At 44.5% G+C, this 18,683-nt stretch overlaps 2 protein-coding genes across 2 annotated transcripts; both read left to right on the top strand.

The window, feature by feature from the left end:
- Positions 1 to 1,790: 1,790 nt before the first annotated feature.
- Positions 1,791 to 6,737, top strand: F5891DRAFT_985600 (uncharacterized protein; the record flags this gene model as incomplete). Its single annotated transcript, XM_041377624.1, has 16 exons — positions 1,791 to 1,841; positions 1,901 to 2,495; positions 2,872 to 3,215; positions 3,270 to 3,797; positions 3,860 to 4,006; positions 4,134 to 4,805; positions 4,892 to 4,963; positions 4,988 to 5,122; positions 5,217 to 5,622; positions 5,691 to 5,822; positions 5,880 to 5,933; positions 5,993 to 6,052; positions 6,109 to 6,324; positions 6,389 to 6,442; positions 6,498 to 6,548; positions 6,622 to 6,737. The coding sequence occupies 16 exons, from the start codon at positions 1,791 to 1,793 to the stop codon at positions 6,735 to 6,737; spliced, it is 3,633 nt and encodes a 1,210-aa protein (XP_041219267.1).
- A 1,594-nt stretch (positions 6,738 to 8,331) lies between these two features.
- On the top strand, positions 8,332 to 10,919 carry F5891DRAFT_1196021 (uncharacterized protein; the record flags this gene model as incomplete). Its single annotated transcript, XM_041368237.1, has 3 exons — positions 8,332 to 8,354; positions 8,424 to 9,230; positions 9,656 to 10,919. The coding sequence occupies 3 exons, from the start codon at positions 8,332 to 8,334 to the stop codon at positions 10,917 to 10,919; spliced, it is 2,094 nt and encodes a 697-aa protein (XP_041219266.1).
- Positions 10,920 to 18,683: the final 7,764 nt, after the last annotated feature.

Genomic DNA, 18,683 nt, shown 5'->3' with positions numbered 1-18,683 from the left:
TTTCGCTCGTTGTGCCAGGTGATACGCCTTTCAGTCAACCACTTTGAGCACCATCCAAACGTCGAAACACTGAAGGTGTGCAGACGGATCCAGTCCAGTGCCAAAACAGGTCGTTCCAGTTCTTTGATATGTGAGGCGGTCTCATCTAATAGCTCGACGAGCTTCAAGGACATGCGTGATACTAAGATTTGGGACGTACTTGTGACTGAATCAGTCCGCATCTATCTGCGATTGACGTATCAAGATTTGGATCTCCTCCATGACGCAATGAACTGCTCCTTGCGATCCTGATGAAAACCAAGCCGTGTAGCCATGTGCTAAGATCAGGACTTTCCTCGGATGCGGTAGGACACGGCCTGACACAGCTCACTGTGCCTGAAAGAAAACTGAAGAGGTGAGGATCAAACACGGACCGAGCACTTGAGGATCTTCGGTCGCCGAAGCACAAGGGTCCGAGAGCCATACAGGAAGACCGAGTAAGGATACCGACGCTATTGCAATAGATATAATTGTGGTCATTCGATATGTTGTCTCTTACCGAACCATCAAAATGCTCGCGTCTCATCGCGTGTTGTTAAACGGACAGCACAATCGCAAAACCAATAAGTACTGGTTCAATTATTTTCTGAGAGGGCGTATGAGTTGCCGTCATCGATGTCGATTTCTGTTGTCTATCATCACAGCGTGGATATCACTGGGGAACAAAATAAAAGCCTCATCTGATGACGGTGAAGGACTTGACTCTGCGCTATGAGTATCATCCCGCCAGTAGCCCTTAGAGATGAGCGTGATCGCTCAGAGACCAGGTACTCCCAAATTGCTATTAGATAGTCTGAGATATCAACGTCTTCGTGATCTAGACATTGAAAATAATAAACGGTCTCTGTTCCAGAACTAGGCGACAAAGATCGAGCAACTCACCTAGACTCGCAAGCCTCGACTCCCCGGATTTCAGCTAACCTTGAAAGAAAATCGGTTGACCTACCCAATGAAAGACGTGACACTAGAAATGAAGTACCAAACAGCTGGACGGAGATTATATAGGATTCTTGTAAATAGGTTCGGTTAAATATATGGTTATGTTAACCCCTAGGCCCCGAAAAACGAAAATGGAAGGCCTACAAAATCCATTTTGGTAATCTATCATTACAAAATACAGCATATATAGCATATATCAAGTGTAGATCTAACTGGTACATTATAGCATCATAATGACATAACATACATCACACAAACTCATGGCTATACACACCAAAAATTCTTAATACATATATAGTATATCTAATGTTGACCTGTGATAGCGTTGAAAAATGGAGAAAATATCATATAGAAAGTATCATATCATATGGGAATAATATACGGTATAATGTATTCTAACGTCCGCGGTCGCCACAGGTCTATTGGCGGAACAACGGGAGCAAAAGAACGAATCAAACATACATACATGAACAGATAAATATAGTAAATTTCCGCACTTGGAACTGGTCCATCTGCGGACGTTAACAAGTTAATAGTCTATAATATATCATATATCATATATAAATGATAAAGATAAAGATAAAGATAGTAAAGATATATACCTTCTATCGACGCCAAAACAACATCACGTGATAACATCACGTGATGCTCGCGGACCTCCAGTGAACATGAGGCAGAGGCACAGGGCGAAGGGCGGAAGGCTAGGGTAAACCAAAAATCTGGGAGCCGGATAATAAAAATTTTCACTGTTAGTTACTTACCATCGTGTTGCCGTTGCGTTGCCCCACAAGATCAACAAATTTTCGAGCTAAATGGCACCAAAGAAAGCTAAAGGAGGAGGAAAGAAGGGAGGATCTGGAGGAGTAAGCGTTTGGCATTGATCAGCGCGAGGAAAGACTAACCAATGGCACACTAATGTTAGGATGAAGGTGGATCGCACCTGCTACTGAATCAGCGTCCGATAGAGGCAGCACCTCCGAAGATAGACCTAGGCAAGGAGACGCAAAAGTTAGACTCACGGGTAGCAAAATGCAGAGCTGGCGTTGCATGGGTCAATCTGCTGCAGATCGGAGACACCCTAAAGTTCGGCGTGTACAACGATCGCCCTGAAAACGACGCGGAAACGAGCAAACTGGTGGCGGCGTTCAAGACCCGCATCGTGCCTATGAAAGAAACATCAGCAATCCCAATCATTGTCGATCTTAAGCGGGTTGGGAACAAGGACTCACTGTTGCAAACGTTTGATGAGCCGGAGAAGGTATGCGAGCTGACAGTGAAGGATACGAACCCTATTGTAGTCGCGTCTGGTCAGCATCGTCTCTCGGCGTTGAGACGATACGCACAATCTGTACAAGATGAGTACGATTCGCTGGAGAAAAGGCGGATGAAGATAATCGGCATGCCAAAGCCCTCTGCGGATCATGTGCAGCAGCACAATCAGTACCGAGCAATTCAGGAAGAATTACGATGGACTCTCGACAACATTGGTCAGTGGGGAGTGATCGTCTACGATCAAGGTAAGCACTTATCTGTTGTTATCACGGGTGTCCATCTATGTGCATGTGTACACACGTGTCACATGTCAGCGTATCGTATAGTGCGTATGCGAAGCACTTACGATGAAGGATGTCCGCGCAGGCCACTGTTCCAAGCGCGGACAACGAGACACTAAACGTCTCCTTCAACACACGATAACTCGTGTGCTGAAAACCAGCTTACGCGTCAAAGTGACACAAGCGTGTAGTGTAAATGACAAACCTTGACGTGGTCCGCGCATGGAACAGTGGCCTACGCGGACCACGCACCAACGAACCCTTTCATACGCGGTTGGAACTGTTCCAACTGCGGCGAGATCAGCACGCTGTGGATAAAGACTGACGAACTTACTTACAGAGAAGTTGCTTGCGGACGGGGACGAGTTAGCAATCCATTTAAGTCGCAACAATACGTTACATGAATATGGGGAGACGCACGAGGAGACGCTCGTACGAGCGTTGAAAAGAGCGAAGGTCGTGTACGATACCTCGCCTGAAGACACACGAGATGGTCTGGCGACAAATATGCTAGCCGATATTCGCACTTCAGCAGATAAAAACTCACGTTTGCAGAAAGTCCTGCACCATGACAGGCTATGCCTGTTTCTCGCGACGCGACTTCTCGCCTTAGGACCACACGTGAGACATCGACCGGAATTCTCGGTGACATGGCTGTCGAAAGCAATCGATGTGTGCATGGGAGTAAGTCTATTGTTGAAGATTGAGAACGTTGAGATGACTTACGTTCTGATACAGGTCTATATATCTTGGTTGGAAATACGCATCAGCACGTTGAGGAAGTTAGGATCGATAGACGAGTTTGCGAGTTATGATACTGTGGTGCAGCTCCAGGAGCGAGCCGAGGAAGGGGACGAGGAGGCGAAGAAACAACTGAAGACGTTACGGGAAACGATGAAGAAGTCGAGCAGTTCGTTCGACATGTCCATGTGGACACAAGTCCTAGCAGCCATGGACAAGCACGCGAAGGATGCGTTCGGTGAGCTGACGGACATTATTGGGGACATGTCCCCCAAGTACATCATGCACCTTAGTTCCTATCGCTCGAAAGTCATCAAAACGTTGCGGGACAGGTGGAATCTTACCTCGCACGCGAATTTCCAGGACAATCCAATTTTAACTCACCTTGACCGCATCGTTGCACGCGTCGCGCTTCACCTCACGCCTCAGGAAGGCAAGAAAAACGCCCCGGAACCTCTGCTCGGTGGCTTCATGATGTCGTACGCTTGGGCGTCGTTCACGAAGATTGAGAAAGGAATTGCAGAGGTAAGTCATCATTTGTCTGAGGAAGTGCAATGCGACCGGCTCACGTATGAATGCATCGACAGGTCTGTCGATGGTTCGAGACCCTGCTCGACTATTACCGGATGCTGCACCCGAAAACCCACACGATGGACGATTGGTCCAGCGTGATGATGGCTAACATCGGGAAAGACCCGCGTTTCGTCGACCACGGGCACAATAACCCAAGGGAGGTCTGTACCTACGTCGTAAGGAGATCAAAACAGGACGCTGACTTCGCTGATACAGGTCACGAAGATCATCTGGACTCACCGACGTACGTTAATGATGCGTTTGACTAACTGCATGGTTTATGACAAGCATTCGCTTGTGAAACGACCTACCGAAAAGAAAGCCCTCGACGCGGAATACCTGAAGCTACCAGAGGCCGAGATACTCGCAAGTGAGGCGCTCTCGAAGTTTCTCACTTCGAAGAGGTCGAAGAATGGCCCGAAGAGCCGGAACTTAGCGATGGAATCGCAAGCGATTGCAGGAATGATGGCCCTGCACACCACGAGCTGGGATTGGCTTAGTCCGTCCCTCAAGAACGGGACCCGAGACATCGAGCCGGTCATGAAGGCCATCGCAGTTGAAAGGATGTACCTCACCAAGTACCGTCCCAAGCTCCTCAACGACAAGTACGTCGGGGCACTTCGTAGGCTCATCGAGCAGGCACTAGCGCCTCGCCTCGAAAAGGTACAAATCCTAGGTGGGGCAGGTCAGCTCAAAACCGTTCAGGAATGGGTCTGGTGGGACGGACTCAAACTCGGCGAGTCCCAAATGGACCCCAAGGATGTCCTGAAGACGATCGAAGACACCACCATCGTTGAACAGCAAAAGACGCGTGACCGTCTTCTGCTCGAGGAGAGGGACCGGGAGGCTCTCAATAAACTCGTCACATACGTCATGGGCATGCCATGTGTCCGATCGACATCCAGTGCAACCTCCCTGCTATCCGCAGACGTTGCACATCCGTTCATCGACATGATTAAAGTAAGTCCCCACCCGCCGTGGCCACTGGTCTATGCGCGGCGTATGTGTACCTATGCACCCTTTTGTACCATGCAACCTCTGCATAGAGGTTGCATGGTATAGAAGGGTGCATAGGTACATACGTCCGCGGATGCCACTGTGGCATCTGCGTCGAATCAGTGAGCTGATAGTATCTTCAACAGGGGATAGAACTCAATGGTGCTAGACTTCGTGATCGTCTGTTAAACGACGATCCCACGAAACTGTTTGTCATCGACGGCCATTCTGTCGAACTTGGTATCTCTGTACCGGAGGCATACGAAGATCTGTTCACGCAGGTAAGTGATGTCGTACTGTACATATATCGCAAGACATGCGTTCTATGTATAATGTGCATATTTCTACCTACTCACTTACATTATGGTCTTACAGGGCAATAATAGGACATCGGCCGAACACGGTGCCGACGAAAACTTGGAGGAGGAGCCTGCTCCGAAAAAGAAGAAGAAGAAAGGGAAGAGCCGGGCAGTTCACATCGACACTCCACCCGTCCCGGAGCAAGACACAGAACCGGATGATGCGCCCGCACGCTCTGCGTCTGCTCCTCCTCACAATGTCGACGATAACGATGCTCGTGGGCACAGTCCCATGACTGGATCGCAGCAGTCTGATCTTCCTGCAACGTCCAAACCATCGAAGACTTCGTCCGGTAAGCCAAAGCCTCGTCCCGTCCCTCGCAAACAACGACAAGCATCCCCTCCTCCCTTGGATGACGACATCGAAATTCTCGACGACTCTCTCAACTCTGGAGGTCACGATGTTCGCACTAACGATGACGGTACGTACATGCATTGACATGTCTTCACCCTGTCTGCACTAATCATTCGTCGTGTTATTCAATCACAGATGTTGTCACTCCACGTCCTCCCGTTCGCCCTCTCACCGAAGACAGTGTCTCTTCGGATGGACCGTCTGGTACCGTTGAGACCGACCAAGGCCCCGCCCAGGCCACTGTTCCATCCGCGGCTGTTTCAACAGGTATGTCGCACGTTATATATATTAGCATGTTATGTACATAGTCCGATTATAATATAGGTACTCCAGGTATTTCCGCCCAAGGAACTGTTGCATCTGCGGGCGACACGTTAGGTATGTGTCCATTATTTGCTTGTATCAATACACTATCTAATATCGTATCTATCATGTAGTACGTCCTCTGTCTTCCGCCGTCGCCACGGTTGCATCTGTGGCTCATGACAACGATGCTGGTGAGTTGAAGGTCAATTTATCTCATACTCATTCATCTCTCTAACTTGCTTTATAGGTGGTATCTTCACTGGGACCATCCCGCCCCTTACTCCATCCCCTGACGGACTCCCTCATGGATTCGGGACTGGCGACACCAGTTGGTTTGATCCCAACGATGAGGATGAAGACCAAGATATGCAGGATCGTCGCAGCTCCAGCGAGGAGGACGTGGAGGACGAAGATACCCGCAGCACAAGTCGTGCATCTGACGTTGACGACCCTCACGACAAAAGTAAGTCCGCCGTTGCCTCTGTTCCATGCGCGGCGACTTAATGTTTCTTACCTTCATATTGCAGCATACGTGCCAACCCAGCCGTTGACGCAAAACTGTTTGCCCCCTCGCAACAAAGGTGCGTATCACTTATCACATGTGTTTTTTAAAATATCTTAACCTAACCCCCTTAGAACCTCGCGTCGTCGCAACTGGTCCTACCAAACGTGCGCGTGCTGAAACAGGTCCGTTCGCGTCTTGATTTTATTTTTGATGTTATAAGATTATTATTAAATTCATTTCTTTTCAATCACTTAGGCGCTTCATCGTCATCTTCGACCCATGGCCGTGGCAGACAGACGAAGAAGAAACCCAAGGTCAACGTCCAAAGCTCCGATGAAGAGGACGACGAAACAATTGTCCCGGGCGTTTGAACATTTCGTTTTAACATTTCGTTTTTACATGCTGTTTTTTCAATATCGCACATTGTACTCCATGTTTCTTCTTTACCTGCTTGTCTTGTCGCTGTTGTCTTGATCTTTTTGCGTTGTTTCTTGTACGTTCGGGTGTCTCGCTGTTTGCTTGTCGATGTCATGTTTTCAGATACATAATATGTCAAATACGTCGAATACTGTCTTCTTTTTGTATGTTTTCCGTTTTCGATATGCTGCCTTTTTACGCTCTTGTCATTGCTATGTTCGATGTGTCTCTTTCACCTTACGTTTTCAAGTCGTTAAATACATTCGATCAATCGATGTACTTTCTGTGATATCACGGTGTGTTCGCGTGAATCTCTCTGTCGTTTGCATTCAATCACGCCCTAATAAATGAGTTCAATATTTTCTATGCTATTGCAAGCCGTGAATGCATGAATCCGTTGGTCTATCTCCATCTCCTGAATGAGTCTGTTGAATGTTGATCTCCTGCAGTTTTCAATGACGCTTTTGGCATTTGCTGTTCGGCTGTCTGCTGTTGCATATTTCTAGCTCTTTTCATGCACTTGCTGTGTGATCATTCAACGAACGTTGTGTCCTGCTGATTTCGTTTCATTTGTGTCGTCTTTCCTTCTTGTAAGCTCTTCCCTTCCTGTGCTATGATATACTGATGCAATCCTTGTTTGTCATTTGCCCCGCAAACTACCTGTCATACATCCTAATTCGCTTTACGACCGTTCAATGACGCTCATGTCATTTATTCTCTCTCTTGCTATCTTCTTAATGTCCCATGTCCATCCTCTGCTCAGTCATTCATGTGAGTCGCTGTCTCCTTCCCTGGCCTTTCACTTTTGCAGGTACTTTCTCTTGCATATGCCATCATATGCGTCTCTTTCGCTCCCCGATCGTATGATATCCATAATGCGACTCCCTGTGAATATCTTTGTCTCGTAATATCCCTGCTCAATCCTTTCTCGTCTCGCTAACCATTTTAAAATTGAGTTCAGAGCTAAAACGTCGCCTCGCGCTAAACTCGGACCTTGCTCTATGGATCGTCGATCCATTTAGCAAAGTGTTCCGCCGGTTTCGTCCAATAACTTTGTTTGTCGACCCTGTCTCGCTTCCCTCTGCCCTCTGTCATCTCCCAAGTCCTGTCCTGCCCATGACATGTTCCTTTGGGGTCGTGGAACGCTCTCTTTTGCCCATTGTTCTGACACAAAGTTTGGATAGCAAGCACCTTCGTTCATTCGTTCGTCCCGTCCTTTTCGGTTTACTTTCATTTCCTGGCCTTTTCCTTTTAATGATCTCTTCAGGTACCTCGATCGTCTCCTTGCTGACCCAAATTTTAAACTAGCACCCATACATGCTGCCGGCACCGCTGCAATATCATATGCCTCAATGTTCGTTTAGATCTGTCCCGTTCGGATCCTGTACTAAAATTTTCAATTTCCAAATGAAGTGGGACCTCTCAGTCGCCCTCTTCTTGCTCTTCTCTTTGCTCTGACCCATTTCAGTGCTGTCCCTAGTCTCGACACGCCCCTCCACACACATCCTTCTCGACTCTGACCCGTATTGTCTTTAAGTTCGACTTAGCATGTCAGACCACGACGACCTAGAGTGAGTGTCATTTCATTCTCCCTTCTCATGTCCATGTCCAAATGCTGGTTGCTCACGCTTTCCTCAAAGGTTCAACAGCGATGACGACGATCTCGCCACCTTCACTTTCCAAGGTGCAGCCCGACAAGGCGATCAGGACGAGCCTCGCCCATTTGATCTTGCGGATGTGCCTGCCTCAGTTGAGGCAGAAGATGCCTTGCCACAGAGCGACATCTTCGAGTGTCTCTTCATGAGCCAGGATAATTCGCGCCCTGCAGGCCGTACATGGGAACAGACCAAGGTACAGCCCATCAGCTTGTCCACCCTCGCAAGAACTTTCAAAAAGGGCGACAAAGCGACTGCAATCAATTTGCTCCATCGTCGTTCTGTTCTTCGCCTCGACGACGACTTTTACTATCCTAGCGATGACGAGATGTTGGCTTGGGACGCCTCCCAGCATTTTCTTGATTTCTGCCTCGTCGTAGGAGGCTCTGTTGGTTTGCACGCCTTGCTTCCGAACAAGGTGGTCGACCACACCTTCTCCATCGCCCTCAACCTTTGTCTTCCTACTCGTCTCTTTCGCCCCAAATTTGGCAAGTTAGGTTTTGATCCAACGGGCTGCATGATGGCTCTTGGAACCGGTCCTTCATCTGAATTATGGCTGGCTTTTTGCCCTCGGGAGAACTTGGAAGACATCGACATTGCTAACGACGTCTCCCTTCTCAGCGAAAGACAGCACGGCGACACGAGGCTCTCATCGTCTCACTTTCGCATGGCCGTGATGTTCCTCGCTTACGCTCTCTCAAAAAACCCGTCTCTATCCATCTACGTTATGCATCACTATGGCACCGACGACGACCTCGCCGCATGGAGGATCAAGGACGTGTCAAACATATAGTGAGTGTAGGCTTTCTCGACATTTCCATTTGCTTTCTGTGACATCTGCCATATCCTTCCTTCTTCGTTCCCGTCATCCCATCCCCATGCCATGTATCTCCCAGACCCCACGTCAATAATTCCCGCCCATGGCATGTCATACCCGCAGTCGCAACGGTGGCGACGGGGAATCATGGCGGACATGCTCATGATTTTCTGTCATCTTACTCTATATCGATCATAGGGGCGTCTGTTGGTATAACACATGCCTATCCATACTACTTACCATACAATCCCTTGCTGTGGAATTGGTATCTACATTAGTATTACAACTATTTCATTTTCATGTTTCATCCGCCGTTGCACCCGTGGCCAGCGCGTCTTATTCATTGCATCCTCGTTCTAAGTCAACACTGCTGACTGATTTCCATTGCCGTTATTTGTAGCTCCCAGGGCACTTGGAACTTGCGTTTGAATGATTTGCAAGCACTCCACAACACCATAGCTTCTGATTGGGATGATTGGGTGGCCGCAGCCCCAAGGTCCTGGAAGCACGATGGTTGGCTCCTGAGTCGTGCTCCCATCGCTGTCTCTTGTCGCTACGGTCAGAATCAACCAATCGCTGCTGCTAACGACCGTACCCATGCCATAGAAGCTAAGAACTGGCATGCAGAAAGATCTTACGCCAACATAAGATACGTGTCAGTTGCTATCGCCACAGACATCACGTACGTCCTCTCAATGTTTTTGGGTGTCTCATCCTCCCTTCTACCTGCCCAAACACTTACTCCTTGTATTGATAGATGCACGAGGGTCAAACGATGGTCGGAGGTCCCCAACGACGAGATCATCCAAACGCATGGCGTGGTGTACGACTCTCCAGACCCTGACATTCGTGAGGAAGTAGATCTCGACGATCTCCCTCATCGTGATCCTCTCACCCGTCGTGAGAACAATGTTTACGATGAGGACGGTCGTCGCATTCCTCGGTTGCATGGCAAGACTCGTCGCAATTCAAAACCATGCGGACTCCTCGTCAACTTGGAGACAATATCCGAGTTGTTTTCCTCCTACATTCCGGACCATGGAGACATGACCATGGACCAAGATGCCTATGCAGGAGAAGAGGACTCCCTGCCGTCAGTCTCAGTCTTCCCTCAGGCTTTCCTTCGTACAATGGGCCATATTCAATGCGACGCTGTCCTTCCTCATTTCGCTCCTTTCATATCTGATATAAGGCATGCCACTTCCCGCAGACCTCGCACCGTTAACCTGGACGACGACCAACCTCTCCCTGACGAGTATGATCTCTTCGGAGATGCTGTGGATGGCATCAATGGTGTTCCCCCCGTAGTCATTCCCAGCGCCTGTCAGTTTTATAACGAGATCTCTCATCGCATCCGTCCCTCCGCTGCTCTTCATGACGTCCAACAAGGACGTATCACTTCTGCTCTGGCGGGCGCATATGGCAATGCTGCCACTAAAATTACTCACAACACTCGAGTCCGTGAATGCACCATGAGTCTTCCCCATCAGCGATATGACAACAAAATCGGCCTCGACGACGTTCCTCGCGCCTTGCGTCTCGAAAATATATACATTATTCAATGTGATTCCATAAAGCCCGAGAAACGCAACGGAATGTCAGCTCGATCTTGTTTTTATTTTTTCCTGCTTCCTCAAACATTTTTTCATTCAGGTCGATTCTAACCATGTTTTTGCAACTACCTTTAGGTTATGCTTGCGTTATGGTATCTCAAAGGCCCTCATTTTGCGCAAATATGCAAATGTCATATTTGTGTGAAACATAAGTACCCTCATTTTGCGCAAATATGCAAATGTCATATTTGTGTGAAACATAAGTACCCTCATTTTGCGCAAATATGCAAATGTCATATTTGTGTGAAACATAGTACCCTCATTTTGCGCAAATATGCAAATGTCATATTTGTGTGAAAAGTATGTACCCTCATTTTGCGCAAATATGCAAATGTCATATTTGTGTGAAACATATGTAACCTCCTCTTCTTAAAATATGTAAAAGGCCCTCATTTTGCGCAAATATGCAAATGTCATATTTGTGTGAAAAGTATGTACCCTCATTTTGCGCAAATATGCACATGTCATATTTGTGTGAAACATAAGTACCCTCATTTTGCGCAAATATGCACATGTCATATTTGTGTGAAACATAAGTACCCTCATTTTGCGCAAATATGCACATGTCATATTTGTGTGAAACATAAGTACCCTCATTTTGCGCAAATATGCACATGTCATATTTGTGTGAAACATAAGTACCCTTATTTTGCGCAAATATGCACATGTCATATTTGTGTGAAACATAAGTACCCTTATTTTGCGCAAATATGCACATGTCATATTTGTGTGAAACATAGTACCCTTATTTTGCGCAAATATGCACATGTCATATTTGTGTGAAACATATGTACCCTCATCTTGCGCAAATATGCACATGTCATATTTGTGTGAAACATATGTAACCACAGCATGAAAAATCTGAAAAGGCCCTCATTTTGTGCATATATGCACATGTCATATTCGCGTGATAAATATGCACCCTCATCTTGCACAAATATAAACTTTTCATATTTGTGGGAAAAGTATGTACCCTCATCTTGCACAAATATAACCATCTCATATTTGTGTGGAATTACCATATCATGTAAATAAAGTCAGTGTGTCAGTCTGGAGTCCGGACACTCTGAGTGTGTTATTATACAAGGTTGAGATCGCCATATGTAGTCTTTGTATACCAAAGTCAGTCAGGTCAGTCTGGACACTCTGAGTGTATTATTATACAAGGTTGAGATTACCATATGTAGTCTTTGTATACCAAAGTCAGTCAGGGCAGTCTGGAGTAGTCTACAATATGGTATAGTCCAGACTGACCTGACTGACTTTGGTATACAAAGACTACATATGGTAATCTCAACCTTGTATAATAATATATCAGAAAACCTATATTTTTCCTGGTTGATCTGTAGGGCCTAATACCAGCACATTCAGCACCATCAGACATCAGACCCAGTGAAAGTCGGACATACGGGTTTCAACCCGCAGCAACACACATATACTGTGGCTGTGGCACTTTGTATTGCATACACACGCGTCGGTATCTGCGCTTTCCGTAGCTGCGAAAACGACGCGCATCGGCGCTGGTGTATGCTTTTCGATGCGTCGACTACTAGATATAATCCTGTAGATCTGAATATAAATATGTATCCCTTTGATATCTTGCTGGTTTCAACGCAAATATACGGAAATCGATGTATTGCAACATAGCATACAATACAAAACATGCCAATAAAATCCACCCGCGCTGGTTCGCGCCAGCTCCTCCGTCCAGGATTGTCCTACCCTGGTGCCCAGCTAATGCAACGTGCCGCTAAAGAACTTCGTAAGGACTTCGGTCCACACACGGTCGCCAATCTAGATAGAATACACAAATAAGTATACAATGAATCGAAATAGTATCAATTACTCACCAGATTCGAAGCCTCGATGTTGTAGTTCTGTCGTAGTAAGCATTACAACGAGAATACAACATGGGATAACAAGAATGAAAACGATACCCCTCGACGCGTCTTTTCGAGTGAGTCCCAATAAGTCTTGAACTCTGGCAAGGAGCAATTTGGCATCAGCCCCTTCACCAGCGATGGCCGCAGAGCTTCTGAAGGAAAATATTTGAGTTGTCAAAAGACGAAAGAAACAAAGCATTACACTCACCTGTTGCTTTGAGTTGATGTTCGTGATATTCATTGGCGCCCAAGCCATACCGCCTCATTATGTTGTATCGCTAGCAGAAAAGCAACATCCAAAACCTAGACCAACAACATATCAGTGAATCAGTACATCAGTAGCGAAAACAAATGCACCAGCTGTTCATTTTGAGCCTGTTACTGGAAGGTTGAGTTGAATGAGTGATTATATGTGTTCTGTTTCGAATGTGTTCATTTTTGCAGAGTATAACACAACCAAGGCAACAAACTCACATCATCTGACGAGGAAAATCTGTGTTTGCCCAGGAGTTGTGCGGCTGTGATGTAGTAGAAAGAGCGAAGTTTTGTTGAGATGACTGATGGTTGTCACAATGGTGGTGGTACAAGAAAGGGATGCAACATATTTGCATTGATAAGGGTGAGAGGAGAGTTCATTGAAGTTCCGAATCACAGGTAAGTGGAGCTGTTGAAATGTTGAAGTTGGATTAAGTGTGGCGAAGTACGAAATACTTGAGCAACAAAATATGTATTACGCACGGACCTCCAGTTGAACACGACGGTTGAACTGCATGTAAGCCTGTCTTGCAGAGCATGCTGTACTGCTCAAATTTCAAATCGTAGACAGATTGTTCAACATGTGTTTGCACAACTTCGATGTCCATCGATATGAGTCTAATGACTACTCAAAACTTACAAATCCGTTGACCCCCATGGAAATGGCTATGTCCGACTTTCACTGGGCATCAGACATTGTCTGACATCAGAGAGGTCCACTTCTGGTATCAGACATGTAGTTCTGATTTCAGACACCAAATCTCACTGACCTGAGGCCAGTTATATGTCTGATGTCACACATGTCAGGTCTGCAGTCAGACAAATGTCTGAGATCAGACATTTCAGAAAGTTTGGTGAAAACTAAAGAAAATTATTATTGCATGTGGCAGGAGTTGAACTCATGACTTTTGAAGTGCAGGGCACATCATATGACCTATGCACACAACCTCAAGCAGCATCAACCACTTGGCCACAAGACCTTTCTTACATATAACTACAAAGTATACATATACCATACCCTACTCGACTTAGAAATATTTTTTGTTTCACTTCTTCAACAATTACTTTATAATCCATCTATCTCAACAAAATTTGTGAGATTAATTGAGACAAGTCTATCACTAGTTTTATCCTATTCTTTGTTGACATTTAAGCAAAATATATGTTAAATAAAAATGTACTAATAATTCATTATCTAGGCCTCCTGAGAAGGAGGCCGAGGAACGAGGCCTCTGCTGCAAGGATGGGCATGAATTTCAGTCTACAACTAGTAGTGTACTAGGCAGACCACCCCTATGCACACGTGCTGCAGTCCACCTTCTCCTAAGATAGGCCACTGCTACAACGGGAGGGAGGGGCTAGTAGAGCAGAGGGCAGCAGTTTTGATCCTGCGAAAGATCTTGTCAGGGGGGCTTGAACGCTGCCCCGACCACTCGTACTTCTAGTTCTATGTAGGATCCTCTTCCTTTTAAGCTATTTCGACTAGAGTAAATGGTCTGTGCCCTTGTGATAAGGGCAGGCTGCGATAGCCTTTGTAGCACTCGAGCTCGCGCTAGGCTCGTATTCAGCCATTTCACGCATCACGTCAAATGTCCATAGCGCTATATTTACTTCCCAATGCAACCCGACGCATATCCGCCAAACCCAACACTTTGACCAGCGGACCCAACACATTGGCCGCATCAGACCCAATGTTTTTCCCGCACACTTGTCCTATCCGTGTCTTGTCTTGTCAGCTAGCCCCACTAGGTGCATAGTTGATTATTTCGCACATTACTCACGTTGTAGCCAGTGCTATCACATGTTTTCCCATAGTCCGCAGTGCCTCGTGTTTATTTACATGTACAGTGGCTCAAAAAAGTGTCCCAATGTTTGTAGCTTTTCATGTAATTGCTATATCATGTGTCAAGACGTGGGAATATGACTAAGCTATAGGGAGATGTCGGAAAGGTCTGCATCTCAGCTTTATTTCGGTTCCCTATACCGTGGGAAAATAATGACATTATGTGAAGATATGAGTATTTTAATTTGATGACTCATTGGGACACTTTTTTGACTTTGAGTTTTACTAATGTAATCTCTATAATTCTAGTACTGTGTGTGACCTCCTTCTGCTCCAATCACTTCTGCCACTCTTCTAAACATATTCTCTATCAATTTTGGGTATTTCTCTTTGGTGATTCCATCATACTCTGCTGTAACACTGTCTCATAGTTGGAATAGCCCCTACAGTGAATCTTGATATGCTACAAGTAATTTCTTGAGTGATTCTCAGGGGTATTCAATATGGTTGATGTCTTGGGTCTATGTTGAACATGATAGAATAGTAATATTATGGTCTTTAAGTTATTTGGTAGCCAATCTAGAAGGTTGCTCTATAAGACTTAAGATCTCTTAATCACTATATTCTAATTGGAAAGACTGCTGATGCTAATAAAGTGATTAAATTGATTATTTCCATCATTCCTATGACTATCTCTACTCAAATAGTCAGACAGACTCTCAAGACAGCCCATCTTAAAGCTATAATCAAGAAAAACAGATTTCTCTGTCTCCAACCTATAAAAATAAAAGACAAGATGCTACTTTCAAGTACAAATATTGGACTGCTAATAGCTGAAAGAGGTTTATCTAGTTAGATAAGGTTAAAATCAATAGGATGAAATCATATGGCAAGGAATTTATATTAAAATAGATAGGACAATCATTAAGATAAAGAAAAATTAAATAAACACCTTAAGTTTCAAGACAAACTTGATGGTATAGGACTATATGAGATAAAATGGAGTGGGAATCTTCTATGAAGCAAAGGGGAGGATGAATACAGAGTAGTAAATACTCATTTGACAGGAGTGTCTGCTAAGAAGCATGCAGAAGTTATGAGTTAATGAAGAAGATACTGTTTTGTGATAAGACAATGACCCTAAGTATACCTCTAAATAAGCCACCAATAGCTTGCAAACCATGATATTACTATTCTATCATGTTCAACATAGACCAAAGACATCAACCATATGAATACCCATCGGACCCGAAATTCTTCAGCCGCTACTTTTGCCTATAGGGTCCTGGATTTCTACGTACTTATATATATTGGTTTGGTTTCCACATAGCACATTCATCATCCAAGTAGTAGGGAGCCGTTTCCTGATGCTTTGTGGTCAAACCAGATATTTCGTAGTTCTTAGTTGACATTGCATTAATCCACTTACCACTTGCTATACCTAACGTACTTTTCCTAACCCGACGCAAACCCGCTGAACCCGCACCCAAAACTCACTAACCCGCTAAACCCAAAAACATCGGCCAACACTTTGGCATCAGACTCGTAATTATACCTTCAGATTGTGTTTCTCGCGCTCAGACTTTTGACAGTTTATTGATTGACTACCAATAGACTTATTCCAATAGCAAACCCCTCAGGTCGAACACACTTGTCTAGCAAGTATAGCAGACTAAGCTGTGCAAGACCACTACAACATTTTTATATTGCTGACACTTACTTCGTATAGTATCAAGCATTGTTATATCTTTACACTGTCAATGGACTCATGACCAGACTTAAACAAATGAAGGTATAACTATAACGGGTTATATGTAACAGGAGAGTGTGATTCTTGCAGTCTAGGCCTTAAACCCTGCGACCTGAACACATATGACTGGACTATGCTACTTTCGTTGACATAGCCAGATTTGATCGAGACCATATAGGTAGCTAATGTTTAGTCATAGACTGAGATGTGTGATATAGTCACTCAAAAAAGTATTGTACCAAATTGTTTATCTGCATCTCTGCAATAACACTATATTTTCTAGTTATGTGCAACATGACATTATAGTTCAGAACCTGCTCACACTAAAAGTACAATATTGAAAATGCCACTTTCAACTACATCACCATGTTATTTTTGGTTCCAAGTCATTTCAGAAGAATACAGGGCAGCTAATTCTGAATAACTTCCATTAAGAAATAAATACAAAACTGTAGTTGAAAAGTAGCAGGCAAACCTTGTACTAATGATCTTGGTAGATCTGACAAACTGTTACATCTGATATTACTCAATAACCTGACTGTCTGATGTCTGATTTGTCTGACCATGCTGATAGTCTATATGGTCTGTGACTCTGACCTCTGTTGTGTCTGAAATAACTGATCTGCCTGTTTACCTGATGTCTGAAGTGTCTGATTAGACTGATAGGTCTGACTGACTGCATGCTGATGGTGCTGATGTGCTAATTTGTCTTTTTAGTGTCTGATATCAGAGCAGTTGTCTGAACCAGATTTTGATCTGATATAAGATTCATCAGACTGATTCAGACATCTCAGATAAATCAGGAAAAAATCTAGGTTTCCTGATGTACACTCAGAGTGTCCAGACTCCAGATTGACACACTGACTTTATTTACATGATATGGTAATCTCAACCTTACATCCAGTCATTCCATGCAGATAGGAACATTCAATCATCCACCAAATAAGTCATATGTATTCCATGATACCTGATAACCATAAAAATTATGCATATATATTATGCAATGTGGGGGCTAAAACACTAATGATTGATGAGGGAAGTGAGCATATTGAAACTGCCAAACATTGATATTCGGTGCAATTTGTGGTTGCCACAGTGGGCTTAGATTCACAATCTTATAGGCTAATCTCATAATTTGGTTAGTCAGTCACTCATGACAATTTCTGAATGATGATCTTAAGAAGAAAGGAAGAATGGGAGAATGGTTTCGGAAATGCTCAGGCACTCGCATGGTTTGCGCTTACACTGCGTAGATACACTTAGATCTAAGAAGTAAAATATGATGGTTTCAGAAACACTCAGGCGCTTTCGCATATTTTGCTTACCTCACTTAAACCTGTTTTTGGAAATATCACATGGTTTTCTCATGTGGCTTTCAAGCACCGACTCAATATCCTTTGCCCTTTAGAACAGTGCCACATTTATTCATGAAATTTGAGTGTTTTGTTACAAGTATTGTAACAACTGTATATACACAAAGTAAATAGTCAAAATAAAATGGTGAATGACAAAATGTAGTGAAAAGATAAACAAATAAAAAGGGAAAAAAGGAAAAAAGGGAAAAGACAATGAAGAGACAAAACCTGGGGAAGGGAAGAATTGGGACATGAAAGATATAAGAAAATTGGAACATTGCTGGGAGAACAAGAGAAGAGATGGGAGATGGGAAGCAGGTAAAATGGGAAAATAAATACATTTAATGATACTGTTACATATTTTGTAATTTTACTTCTGTCAAACTCCTGCTCAAAGAATGTAGAACTGACTGATCTTATGTACTATGTATGTTTACATAGATTGTACTACTTTTGGTTTTTTTTGAAATGCTGCTCATAAATGTATTTTCAAAATCCACTATCAGTGCATGATCTTATTCAGAATACACAATTTATTAGGATGAAGCCTGAGGCCAGGAAGCAAAAGGGGGGCACAGCCCTCCTTGGCTTCCTGTGATGAAGGAACAATGCTCATCAGGAGCCTTCAGAATTATTGGGATGAAGCTGAGGCCAGGAAGCTAAAAAAAAGAGCGCTTCACACTCTTGTTTGCTTCCTGTGCCGAAGGCAGAATAGGTGTGTGCTAGTACAATATTCATGGTGATATGGTCTACTTGTAATTACAAGGTCATTATACATGTGGATTAGTT

Source organism: Suillus fuscotomentosus, assembly GCF_016647785.1.
Source record: "Suillus fuscotomentosus strain FC203 chromosome Unknown F5891scaffold_92, whole genome shotgun sequence".
Classification (NCBI taxonomy): domain Eukaryota; kingdom Fungi; phylum Basidiomycota; class Agaricomycetes; order Boletales; family Suillaceae; genus Suillus; species Suillus fuscotomentosus.
The sequence above is the reverse complement of the archived record's forward strand: the minus strand, read 5'-3'. Positions and strand labels throughout refer to the sequence as shown.